At 37.8% G+C, this 12,912-nt stretch overlaps 1 protein-coding gene across 1 annotated transcript; it reads right to left on the bottom strand.

The window, feature by feature from the left end:
• Positions 1 to 7,958, bottom strand: LOC107100672 (protein-lysine 6-oxidase-like). The gene is made up of 7 exons (XM_015399248.1): positions 7,045 to 7,958; positions 5,838 to 5,946; positions 3,238 to 3,375; positions 2,173 to 2,329; positions 1,917 to 2,012; positions 1,705 to 1,820; positions 1 to 1,613 (listed from the first exon to the last, which is right to left on the bottom strand). Exons 1-7 carry the CDS (start codon positions 7,910 to 7,912, stop codon positions 1,607 to 1,609), a joined length of 1,491 nt encoding a protein of 496 aa, XP_015254734.1. The 5' UTR covers positions 7,913 to 7,958; the 3' UTR covers positions 1 to 1,606.
• Positions 7,959 to 12,912: the final 4,954 nt, after the last annotated feature.

Here is a 12,912-nt window from a genome sequence, read left to right as displayed (position 1 = left end):
AACTCAACTTTATTTGTAAGGCCCATTTAAAACACACCTGGAACTCAAAGTGCTAAATAAGGCAACACCAAAACACAAAACAACATGCAACACAACACATTAAAACAAGCCAAAATACAAATTATACAATTACACAACAAGAAATTCAGAAGTAATGCAAAAAAAGTGACCATTCTACTCTGAAACTTTATTTGTACTTAAGGACACTTTACAATCATTTATGTGAACCTCTGGCACATATTTTATATGTCCATTGCAGACATACAGTTATTAGTTGGCCTCTTTGTTGCATTGCTTGTAAACCTGTTCATATAAAAAAAACTTGGCTTATTTTTTGCTGCAACATATACAGACTCCTTTACACCTATTAAAAGGCTTGGTACAGATGCATAACAACCATCTAAATATATATATTAATCTTCTATTACTGTAACATTACTCATATTGAGGGAAAAAAATGGACTTTAATTAATAAGTGTGCGTTTATTTGGTAGGGATAAAAACGCATGGAGAAATAATTGCTTACAAATCTTTACTTTGTTACCCTATAAAAAAAGAAATTCTCAAATGAACACCTCTTAATTTGACGAGTATCCAAGAAGTGTCTTAAATTGTAATCCATATGCCACAGAAGCCTGTTTCTCTTATCCTCTCTTCAAACTGGGAAAGACAGGAGGACGTCCCATCCAAGACAGATGTGAGCAGATCTCAATAACTCAGGAAATGGCTGCAAGAAAGCATTTACTCACCTAAGTCTGCTCATATCTACAGCTAACGCAGAGCTGGAGCTCTGAGGAGTAAATAAGGGCCTCGGTTTGACCAGGCATCATGTGCATTGATGTTGAAGAAGGTAAAATCTTCAACGCTCATGCATAGAGAGGATCCAAAATTCTTTAAAACAGTGACTAGACATCTTTAAATGTCACCTTATTATTTGGGAGAAATATCCTAATATTTTGGGAGGAACAAGCTTTACAGTTTGATCACTGCAAACATAAATTTGTGTAGTTTACGGAGCAATATTGGGACTTTAACTGGAGCAATACACTTTGGTCAGATGATTATGAAGCAGTTTATGGGTAAAAAGCAGCCCGGAGGGATCTGCTGTAAAATAAGTACCGGTATTAATTAAAAGAAAAGCTTTTCAAGCTCACTGTGAAGAACCAACCTTCTTCTATGACCTTAGTCCTCAGACCTTAATCCACGATGCCTGAGGTTGCATGAAGAAAGGAGAGTAAAGTAGAAGAAAGAGGACTCTGGGTAATCTAGACAGTTTTTTTTTCAGGAGGAAGGGTAAATATGTCTTATGTGTTTCCACCTGATTCCAAATAATTACATTGAAAATATTTATTTATTATTTAAGATTGTCTTCCCCTCTTATTAAGTCTTCTAAAATGGTTTGATTCTTTTAACATTGAGAGAGAGCCTAAATAATAGAAGAAAACAGCCCTTTTTGAGTATTTTTTACACTTTTTAACAGGCTTGCCAGTAATTAGTGGGATGTATATCATATATAAGGCTACTTTATTGGTAAAAAGTGAAACAGCATCCAAACAATAGCAGCTTTACTTTAAGAATAAAAAGGCATGTCTGTGTCTTCTGCAGGTCAGCTCCTGGAAAACAGAGACAGCGATGATTAACATTGTGCTTTCTCTGATTGAGTCAAGATATAAATAAGAGGTAGATGCTCAAAATGTGACTTACAAGACAATCCTGCAGTTTCTTGCCTGGACGTAGCTTCCTGTGTACCTGATGTCGCACCTCACCTCGTTGTTGGAGAAATCAGACTCCTGGACCAGCTGGGAGGGGTTCACTGTCACCTGCAAAACAGGAAACGGAGACATACAACTTGGATTATGGTAGAACAAAAAATACATGGAGGAGATAGAGTATGGAGAAACTAATTGCAATTCCACCTTAAGAATGTAATTTCCAGGAGGTACATCAGTGATGTCGATCCACTGGCAGTCAATGTTAGCATGGTATGTGTCATAACATCCAGGACCAAGCCCCTTAAAACAAACCAAACACATTTTACACTCAATTATTGGGTTAGCCCATCTTTAATGTTCAGGAATGGGATTAATACATCAATAAATCATAGAGAAAACAACTATAAAAGATTATTAAGTACAAATGACCAAACAAATGGGTTTGTTAGAGCTTACTAACTTGTGTGTGAGCGGTGCAGGCAAAACGTCGCCGGACTCCTGGGTCACATGACGTGTCCTCCAGACAGAAACTGGCTTTGTGTCCCTCAGCAACCTTCTGTCCAGTGGAGATATCCAGTAAGTCGTAGTTACTGAAGGCCTCCATGCTGTGGTAATGTCTGCAGAGAGACGGACACGCAAACAAACACACTCAGAAAGAGGGACTGTTTAGTCGTTAGCACGTGAGTCATTTGCGAAAGGAACTGTTCTCCACTGTGCAAATATACAGCAAAAGTAGTATAGTAGACATTTACAGAGCAGTAGCTGAGCGTTTTCATAAGAATTATCTACAATTTAGCTAATGAATCAGACCAAGGAATAATTCATTCCTAATATGATTCCTTAATTTTGAGGTTAAACTTGCCTGGCGTCTAAAAGACTGCTTTCAAACATACTGTTCCTAACTTTAGACCAGCTTGACCAAAAGCCATTTGTTAATTATATTTTTACTATATATTTTGTTTTAGGTGGTTCTGTAAGGTGCAGTTTCTAATTAACATTCTAATTAGGAAGTTAACACAGATAAAGGTTTATTGTGGAGCAAACAGAAAAGTATTGAGCGAAACTTCAGAAAAGGACATGCTAGTGAAGATTATCAGTCATCCAGGTCATAGTCATCCCAAAAAAGTAAAAAAAATAAAAAAATAAAATTAAATATTTATTGAAACAAAGTCCAGTGAATTGCTTTTTTAACTTTTAGGTGATTCAGAAAAGAACACTGCAGCCCCATTATTTACCAGATCCTGCAGCTTTCCATTAAGAACTCACAAACCTGTGGGTTTAAACATGTTACCCATCATACTCTCTGGATGCTTTTTCCCCAGCAGAGAGGCTGAGGAAGGCTACAACAACTTGAGGGTTGAGGGACAGGTAATCACCCAGCACCAGCTTTGATGAAAGCATTTAAATATATTTCAAAATGACCCAGTTAAAGCCAAGAATAAAATCTACTATCGAAGACATCTGCCTTGACTGATTTTGTACACTTTATATTCGGGGAATGGGTTGTTGTTTTTCAGTAACTCACTGGTGACAGCTGTGCCATTCCCATTCATGTCGGGGTTTCATTGGGAGAAAGTCTGCAGTTCCCTGGTTCTTCACTCTTTGAGGGAAACGCAGCAAAACTCTGTAGTCCAGGTCACTTACACTAGGATGGTATGCAGACCTGTGGGACAAAAAAAAAAATTCACAGGCAGACATTTAAAGCACATGTGGGATGAAGTCAACTATCATGATGTACTGCTGACTTAGAGAAATACACCTTACGACATCTTTAAACTCCCTCTGATCACCTTTCACGGCAGATTTACTGCAGTTTTTGGTTTTAGTCATGAATCGGTGCTTTTTACTTTCCGCTCTGAAATCCTTTGAGCTTCATTTCAGATTTTGTTTGACTTGGCACGGTGCCTCCTCAGATCAGAGCGGAGAAATCCTGAGCAGCAGCCAGGTTTGTGCCCAGCCGCTCTGTCATTAAACTGCTACATCCAAGTGGGACAAAGGCCAACAAACATCCTGATGTTGCAGCCTCAAAGCAATCACAGTTTCCCTCTTTGCTATTCCTTCAAATTACCGTCAATAAAGCTGTCTAATCAAACATACAAATTCCAGCTCAGTAACATATAATCTAATTCCCTCCCAGTTATAAGAACACAGTAAAGTTCAGGTGAGAAACTTAATATATGCTCATTGCAGACATATTCACACATATTGCATGGATGTAGCTTCCTGTTTACCTGATGGAGAAATCAGACTCCTGGACATAAGGCATAAATGCAAAAAAAACATAATGCATTTAATGTAGCTGTGGTGAACTAACGGCCAGTCACTCATCTTTGTAAAATGAGAGTAAATGACATCTAATATTTAAAATAATTTATGAATAAAAAGCTGAAAAGTGTGCCGTAAATTACTCTGATGCGCCTAAATGAAGAAAGGCAAGTTAAAGGAAAGCAATGAGAAGTCTTCTTCACAATGACATGTAGCAGACTCAGCAAGCATGTAGAAGGTGGTCAAATAAGACAACAAACTTATACCTAAACAGAAAACACACTGTCTGCTCCATCTGATTATACCACCCCCACTGGAAGGTATGGTGGTGGCAGAATTGTACTGTGGAGTTACTTTCCTTTAGGGTAGGGTAGGGAAGCTGGTCAGAGTTCATGGGAAGATGTTGTGTCTAAATACAGGTAAATCCTGAAAGAAAACCTGCTAAAAGCAACAAAAGGCTTGACACTGGGGTGGTGGTGCTCCCTCTAACAGGATAATGACCAAAAATGTTACCTATGAAGGAATGGTGTCCATATCCCAGACTTTTCAGCATTTCGTTGCAAGAAAATAGAAAAGGATGCCTCATATCATCATATCCTCTTTGTTAGAAAGTTGTGTACTGTATTGTAATATCCATCCCATAGTAGTTAAAAGCCTTCAGCTGAACCAAAATGCTGCAGCCAGAGTTTTGATTAAAATTAAAAAGAAAGATAATATCTCTTCTATCTTGGCTTCTCTTAATTGGCTTCCTGTTAAATCAAGAATATAATTTAAAATCCTCCTTCTCACATACAAAGCCTTAAATGGCCAAGCTCCATCTGATACCAGAGACATGATTGTTCCTTATTTCCCAAACAGAGCACTTCGCTCTTAATCTGCAGGTTTACTAGTGGTTCCTAGAATTTCTAAAAGTACCGTAGGCAGATCTTTAGTTATCAGGTCCCTCTCCTGTGGAACCAACTACCAGTTTTAGTCTGTGAGGCAGACACCCAGTCTACTTTTATGGCTAGGCTTAAAACTTCCCTTTTTAATAAATCTTATAGTTGGAGTGGCTCAGGCTATTTTGAGCTATCTCTATAGTTATGCTGCTGTAATCTTGGATTGCAGGAGGACGTGGGGACCCTCTTTCATCGTTCTGCTTCGTTTTATCACTGCAGAATCTCTTAGTTCAATCTCTAATGCTATACTCTCTCTGCCTTTTCCCATAGTAGCTCCATCTGGTCTGTTCCTGTTTGGCTGTAACTCCATCCTGGAGAGAAATATCAGCATTGCTGCTGCCATCACCACCTTTGTTTACAGATGTTCAAGCTTGGCCTGTTTTTCAGTGTAGTCTTGTTTCTCTGACTGTGACTGGCTGGATGGGCTCTCTTCATCCTCTGACATGGAAGACCTGCTCGAAGCTCGCCTGTCAGGCTGTGTGTTTCCTGGACTCTGCCACCTGTGGAGCTGGTCGACAGTAGCCTTTATGTCTGTTTCTGTCACCTTGAACCCAGTCGGCCTCTGCAGATGGCCGCTCACATTGAGTCTGCTTCTGCTGGAGGTTTGTTCCTGTTAAAAGGGAGTTTTCCTCTCCACTAACGTCAAAAGCATCCTTGGTTTGAGGGATTGCCTTCGAGTCAATGAGTAGATGCGATCAGCTGTTTTTCCTTAGATAGAAAACTTGAACCAATCTGACTATATGATCTGGTTGAATTGTCTCAGTAAAGTACCTTGAAATGACCTGTGTTGTGAATTGGCCCTTTATAAATAACCTGAATTGAATAGAATTGAAAAATACAATCTAATAAAAAACAAATGTTTGTGGCTGTAAAAATAAAAATAAAACGGCATGCACATTAAAGAAGGTAAGCACAAAAGTACCTGGAAAGGCAGTTCTCCTCAGCAGCACAGCGGAGTGCATACATCTGTACTCTCTGGATATACGAGGCTGCTTGGATGTAGTATGGGTCAGGGATTAGGTCTGGGAGACCTGCCAATAATAAAAACAAGTGTTACTTTGAAATTAAATAGGAAATTCTGGATAATGTGTTGTTTAGTCCATCTTACAGATGCAAATAGGACGGAACCAATACTGAACACCCAAAAAACCTTTACTCTACAGCTACAAGCATTTACCCATTTATAGTTACCAACACTCTCATACTTTTATACTGGTTTACCGATAATAGAAAACTTGGGGTATGTAAATTTGGTTACAAACTTAATTTGTATAACAGAAATATTCTTATTTCAACTTTTTAAACAGTCAGAAATGTAAAGTACAGACATTATAAAAATGTTATATGAAAAGAAATTAGTTCAAGCAGCTCTCATTATCTATTAAAAGGTTAAAATAATGTTTGTTGTTTGATGCATACAATTCTAAACTTTGTAAATAAAAATGGATTATTAAATGTGCCTCCTGGTGGGAGCCTATGGAAGCAAATTGTTAACATATTTCAAATGAAAAAGCGTTTTGAGAAATGCTTTTTCTTTTTAAGAATGTTGCTAAATTGTTTGACTCATAAATGAAATTAGTAATCAATAATCCTGTTTGCATTTTCATTTTCTTCTTCAACTGCTCATCCTTCTACTTAATTAAAATGAAAAAGAAAATTTATTTTTCAAAATGTACTCCAGCAAATACATACCAAAATTCAATTTGAAATGTAAAATTTGAAAATGAAAAAGCGTTTCCAGAATTGCTTTTTAATTTTAAAAATGTGGCTGCATTACTTGACTCATAAATAAAATTAGTAGCCTAATCAATCATCCTATTTACATTTTAATTTTCTTCTTCAAGACTGCTCATCCTTTTACTTAATTAAAATGAAAAAGAAAAAGACATTTGAGAAAAAGACAAATGTCTTTTACTTTTTTATTTTAAGGATGAGCAGTGTTAAAGAAGAAAATGAAAATGCGAACAGGATTATTGATTACTAATTTAATTTATGAGTCAAACAATGCAGCCACATTCTTAAAATTAAAAAGCATTTCTGAAAATGCTTTTCCATTTGAAATATGGTAACGATTTGCTTCCATAGAGGGCTACTGGAAGAGGCCCTAATCCAGTGTGCTGTTGCCTCACCGTTGTGGAAGAACCTGGTGCCATGGCCAGTTCCCGTGTTCTGCCTGTTCCTGCGGTCCGCTGGGTAAACATTGTAGAAAACCGAGTTCCTGTGGTGGATGCTGTGTGGATCCCGTGGGTCGTTTGCACCTGTTGTATCCGGAATCTCAACTGAATTGCTGGAATCATCAGCCTCTGCAGTGGCTCTAATCAGGGACTGCGGTCTGGTCTGCGATGTGACTCGACCATTGTTACCCAGGGTGACTAAAAGAGATCTCTGAACCGAGTCCGAGTTTCCAGGGGCGGTTCTATGGAGCTGTCTGTGCGTAAAATCCTGCGCTCTTGCAGGTGGCGCGGTGGCCCGTTGCGCGCCGCTGTCTTCAGCACCTCTGCCTCCTCTTGGGATTCCGCTGCCAGAAAACTCTTGTATTAAAACAGCGGCGCTGCTGTTGTTCCGGACCCGGTGTGAGCGATAATCTGAAGCCACATGGGCCTGACTCTGTGCGCTGGAACGATCCGCCGCCAGCAGATACTGACCTACATCTGCTCCATGAAACGACTGGTCCATTTGGTCATTTTGCTCAGAATGATCCCTGGGTGTCTCCTGGGGGCTCAGAGACCTGGTTCTGGTGGATCTGATGAGAGCAACAGGAGGGTTAACTTGGTTTAAACTGTTTTTTGTTGTCAGTAAGAGCTGGGTGCGTTTTCTGCTCTGAGAAGGCAGGCGATACTGAGTCCCGGTGCTCAACAAGCTGTATACCTGACCGTTATTCTCCCACTCAATGCGCTGTCTCCAGGGTCCGGCAGGCGCGCGTAAAAGGTGCTGACCGATACTTAAACGCACAAGCACGTCAGTAAGGCAAATTAAAAGAAACCAGAACTTCTCCATGGCTTAGAGAACTATAGGAAGCTCCTAAAACTGAGACTGTGTGAGAATATTTAAGTTAGACTGGGTGGAGAGGTTTCATACTCACTGGACCTCATGACGCACAGCATCCCTAGCAGGAGGGTAGGGCTTAGGAAGGTCTCACCCATGAGGGCGTTAAAAATATTCTGTTTTATTTCTGCTTCTTCTGCGATAATGTGACATAAAATTAACCCCAAGTGGAATTTGCATGATTAAATATATTTGCACAGATACTTTCATTTAATTGCTTTTTTTTATGTAACAATGGCAAAATTGAATGTGCGCTAATGATACAAGGCTTAATTAGAATCAAGGATGCAAATGCAGGCTAAAAGTAATGTGGTTAGTAAAAGGACTATATTAATATGCTATCAAAACAAGGTAGGTAGCATCATACTGTCGGAATAATTATTGCCGGTAGAGAGACAGAGTTGGAGCCAGTTGATTGGAAGATTAAAAATATAAAAATTAGAGATTACAAAAGACTTTAGACTGTGATGATGTCAGATTTGAACAAAACAACAAACTTAAACCTGCAGCTAGAATAACTACAATTGAATGATTTAGATTAACTGAAAAAGCAAGTTTTAAAGACGAGAATTTAAATTTGCAGTAGACTTATGCTTTTTTCAGATTTTGTTTAGTTGTAAAAACATTTGGTAAGTTTCATGTTCCTCCAAATCTAAAGGATTTGCAATCTTGTGTAAGTCCAGAACAGGGGTGTGCAACCTGCAGCTCCAGAGCNCAATGTGACCGGAGGGCTTATTGTATTGTTTTTCTTGCCAAAAAAAAGATAATAATAATAACTGCAGTACATGTGTCAAATAAAAAAAAAAAAAAGGGACCAAAAGGGCACATTGGGATCATGGAGCAAAAGGGGCAGGTGCTCAAGCCCCCTTAGCCCCCCCCCTCTGCACGTGCCTGCTCCAGAGCCACAAGTGGCTCTTTGGTCCCTCAGGGTCTCAGTGGCTAAAAATGATAGAAAGAACACACAATTGTAGTATGACTACAAATACCAATCTTAAAAGCTTTTATGAGATTTTTTTTAAAGAATATCTAAATTGAATTTTCACAACAGAATGACATCAAAACATGTTTTTTTTTTAGATCTGTTTTTTCTTGTCAGCTTGAAAATAATGTGTTATGTTGTTATTTTCTAACTTTACATAACAGGAATATCCATGCTTCATCTTTATGAAACATTGTACAAATAAAGTAATAGTTGGTTAAAATAGCAAACGATTTCCTATGGCAGATATTTAACATAAAGGGTTTTATTTTATTAAAAGGTGGGTGTAATATTTGCGGCTCAATGCAACTAACTAAACCAAACTCAGAGCAAAAAGGGTCTTTGGATTTTAATAGTTGTAGACCCCTGTTCTAGAAGGTCGGGGCAATCCAGTTGTGTGAAAACATCATAAAAAGGTTATAATCATTAAAATAAAGTTCGTTTATAGAAAAACAGTTTAACCATTGTAGCCCAAATCTGCAATGTTTTCCTACTTGGAAGGATTTTTTAAATAATTTTTTTTAATTTTCCCATTAGAAATCAATTGTGTCCATTGATTTCAGTTCAAGTTTCCATTTTCACCAGAAGGTGGCGCTGCAGACACACGAAAAGGCTGAAAGTTGCTCTGCAATGCAGGTTGAGTTTTTGTTTTGTTTTGTTTTTTTCAGTTTGGAAGACAGAGATAGGGTGCAAATAGTTCTCTTCAGCATTTCAAAGGAATTATCCTCCATTTATTACATAATTTTACATTTTATTTCATTTTTTATCTAAGTGCTTTTTAATTATTTTAATTACTTGTAAATTGATCCATTTCAACAGCTTGTAAGCTATTGTCTGTTTTTTGGCTTGGCTATTTTAATTTTACTCTTTCAATAGTATGTACAGCCCTTACGTTAAAGGTGCTTTATAAATAAAGGGTATGATATGGTATAATTAGGTCTCTCATCAGGTAGTGGCTACTTTAAGGTCAGGATTATTTAAAGCTCCGAGCTGACATCATGGACTATTAAGCAAGAGACACTCCAAACAAGTTCTCCCCATATGTCATACTGTTTACATTACAGACTTTACATGTGTACACTTCCTGTCTGTAGAACGCTAGAACAAAAACAAAAACATTTTTAGCATTTAACAACTGTGCTGAGTAACTTAATCAATCCTGTTGGACACACTTTGAATGTTTTTTTCTCCAGAAAGTGTGTGCAGCATAAAACAAAAAGGATTTGATATCAGGATGCAATTCAACACAACACAAATACAACAAAAACACACTGATTGCTGAGCAGAAAAATTCACCACACTAAGTTTTAATAAAGCGTGTGCCTTCATAGTTTAAGTAAATGGTTCGTTTACATTTCACACGATTTAAAAAAAGTTTTGTAAGGTCCTAATATGGTAAACATGACTTTAGATAAACTAGGATTAATAATTTAATAACTTATAAGAAAACCTCTTCTCAATATAAATATCGCCAAATAATAAAAAACCTGTGTATTATAAGTTTATTAACTGACTTCCCAAAGGTTACCTCTAATATAACTATTTAAAATAATTACTTCTTGTACTAACCTAAACACTAGCATGTGGATTTTAAAGATTTCTTTAACTTTGATAAACATCATTATAATTTTCTGTGTCCAAGATGAACATACGGGTTGCACAAACTCTGGGTCATTGATATTTACGGAAGCAGCATGGAGCAATAATTTAAAGGAACCGAATAGGATAGTTGCACAATTTTTTCATAAGAACAGCTCTGGTATAGATTAAAAAACAAAAAACAAATAAAGTTTTCAACCTATTATACATAACGCCAAATGTTTTGTGTTAAAAAAAATGTAAAGACAGCAGTCTATTCCCTTATTACTGCTACAGATACAGTTATATGACGTAGGGGCTCCTATGCATGAGAGGAAAAAGGTTCAAACTACCAGATTTTACTGCTGCCAGTTCCTGGTGATGTTGCTTTAATGAACGTGAGCCTGATTCCCCTTTGCCTTTGTTTTGTTTCATTCTGTCCTCAGTCACGCCGGCTGCTGGGACGTGCAGAGAGACAGGTAGCTTACACCCAGAGAGAACAGCAGAAAAAGAAAAAAAAGAAAAACACAGAGAGCACGCCCTGCAATTAGAGAAGTGAAGGCAGACTTTCTTCATTCTAACCAGCCCTGCTTTATATATATTCTGGCTATGATTCTCTGAGCCAGTGGGAAAAAAAGAAGGAAAGAATTGTGCCTGTGTGCAAGCCATGAGACATTAACGAGGTCCAGTTCAGGCTGTTAGGACTGATATTCATTTACATTTCCCTTATTACACAATAATTAACAGTTTGTAAATAATCCACATGCTAATCTGAATCTACATTACATTGCTCTTAAATCAAAAAGTTTAAAACCCTTTTTGGAAGAAAGAAAACGGTCGGACATCCAGTGTTCCTCGCTGAGCATACAGCACGTTCTGCACATTTTTTCCACTGTGATATAGTGCCGTATAAACCGCCTCATGTGGTACTCTGTTCCAAAAAAGGCATGTGGCGCCCACAAAAACAGGAAACAGCACAACAGTGTTCTGCATGTGTAATTGAGGACACTGAGTACCAACATAAAAGCAGAAATTGCTGTCCTTGGAGTTGTGGTTCACTCTTGCGTAGACAGTGATAGGGCTTCTGTAATCTGCTATGATAAAGCAGGAGAACTTCTGCACTCCTTACTTAGCAGATGTTTGACACTGGCTAATATGTGAGTGCAGGATTATTTCATCCCCTATGGTGGAGCACACCTAAAAAAAACACTATTATTTGATATACACCGATTTGTATTTTGTCCTTGCAGGGATTAAGTATGCTGCTGTTACTTTTAGCATAGAGAGTCTAGGCCAAATGGGTTTTGCATGCCTGCCCCTGCAAGGGTATTACAATAAGCACCTTGCTAACCAACATCCATATGACACCCACATGACAGATCACATACGTCTACAGGTGACGTCAGAGTGAATGCTGCTGCACACAGCAGTCAAAGTTGAGCAGAACATAAGATACTATAAGACAATTTGAGATTTTATATTTAACCACTATATCATACCATTCCAAATAAGTTTTACTGCCTGGATGGGAAGTGAAACTTCTTCAAACTTGGAAAACAAAGTCCAATGTTTTGTTTTACCTTTTTCGGAAGGACTATGACCTGGATGACTGAGAATCAACTAAATCATACTATTCTGAAAAACGTTAACAGCAAATCTGTGAACTTCCACCTACTATGAAGAGGTGGAGGCTTACCGGTAAATTAAACCCCAACCTGACAGTCCTATACATAGAAATTGTTCTGATCCATTTATACACACAGAAGAGGAACACATGTTCTATCTGCACGAGATTGGAGAACCAAAGCTGCATTTGCTTTTGTGCTAATTGCATAAATCTTATGGGCACTGTGACCTACTCTAGCATCTACGTGAGATGACTGAGGAGTTATTTCAGGGCTGTAAATCTGGAAACACCCACGAGGGCAGATGTACAGTACAAGTTTGAGTACTTCCTGCTTCTAAAAATAGACATAAGGGTCATAGCCCTTAAAAAAACTTCACCTAGACTACAACTTGTGATATCTAGGAAATGAAATTACCCATTAAATGATGGTGCAAGTTTTTCAGGATACATTTCGAATCCATACTAGCACAATAATTGTAGCCCTTATATAGGGTCTATCCCATTAACTGAAAATTTCTATTTTATTTGTATACATGATAATAACTATAGTGTGTCTGTATGCACCTTTTCCCACTTAATCAAAAGCAGTTTTATTAGATTTCTGTTTTAAATTGTTTCAGATCAAATCTTTAGATGCCAAACAAATTTAGCCCTTTGTGAAAATGTAGCTGACACATATTGGCCGTTAAGTCGGAGTAATTTCTAATTTTCGCTTGATTAAAAGAAATTAGTTTCAAAATGAGACCAGGAAACCGAGCTTGCATGGTA

Source organism: Cyprinodon variegatus, unplaced genomic scaffold (genome assembly GCF_000732505.1).
Source record: "Cyprinodon variegatus isolate N-32 unplaced genomic scaffold, C_variegatus-1.0 Scaffold30, whole genome shotgun sequence".
NCBI classification, from domain to species: domain Eukaryota; kingdom Metazoa; phylum Chordata; class Actinopteri; order Cyprinodontiformes; family Cyprinodontidae; genus Cyprinodon; species Cyprinodon variegatus.
Note: the sequence above shows the minus strand (reverse complement) of the source record. Positions and strands in the feature narration are given on the sequence as shown.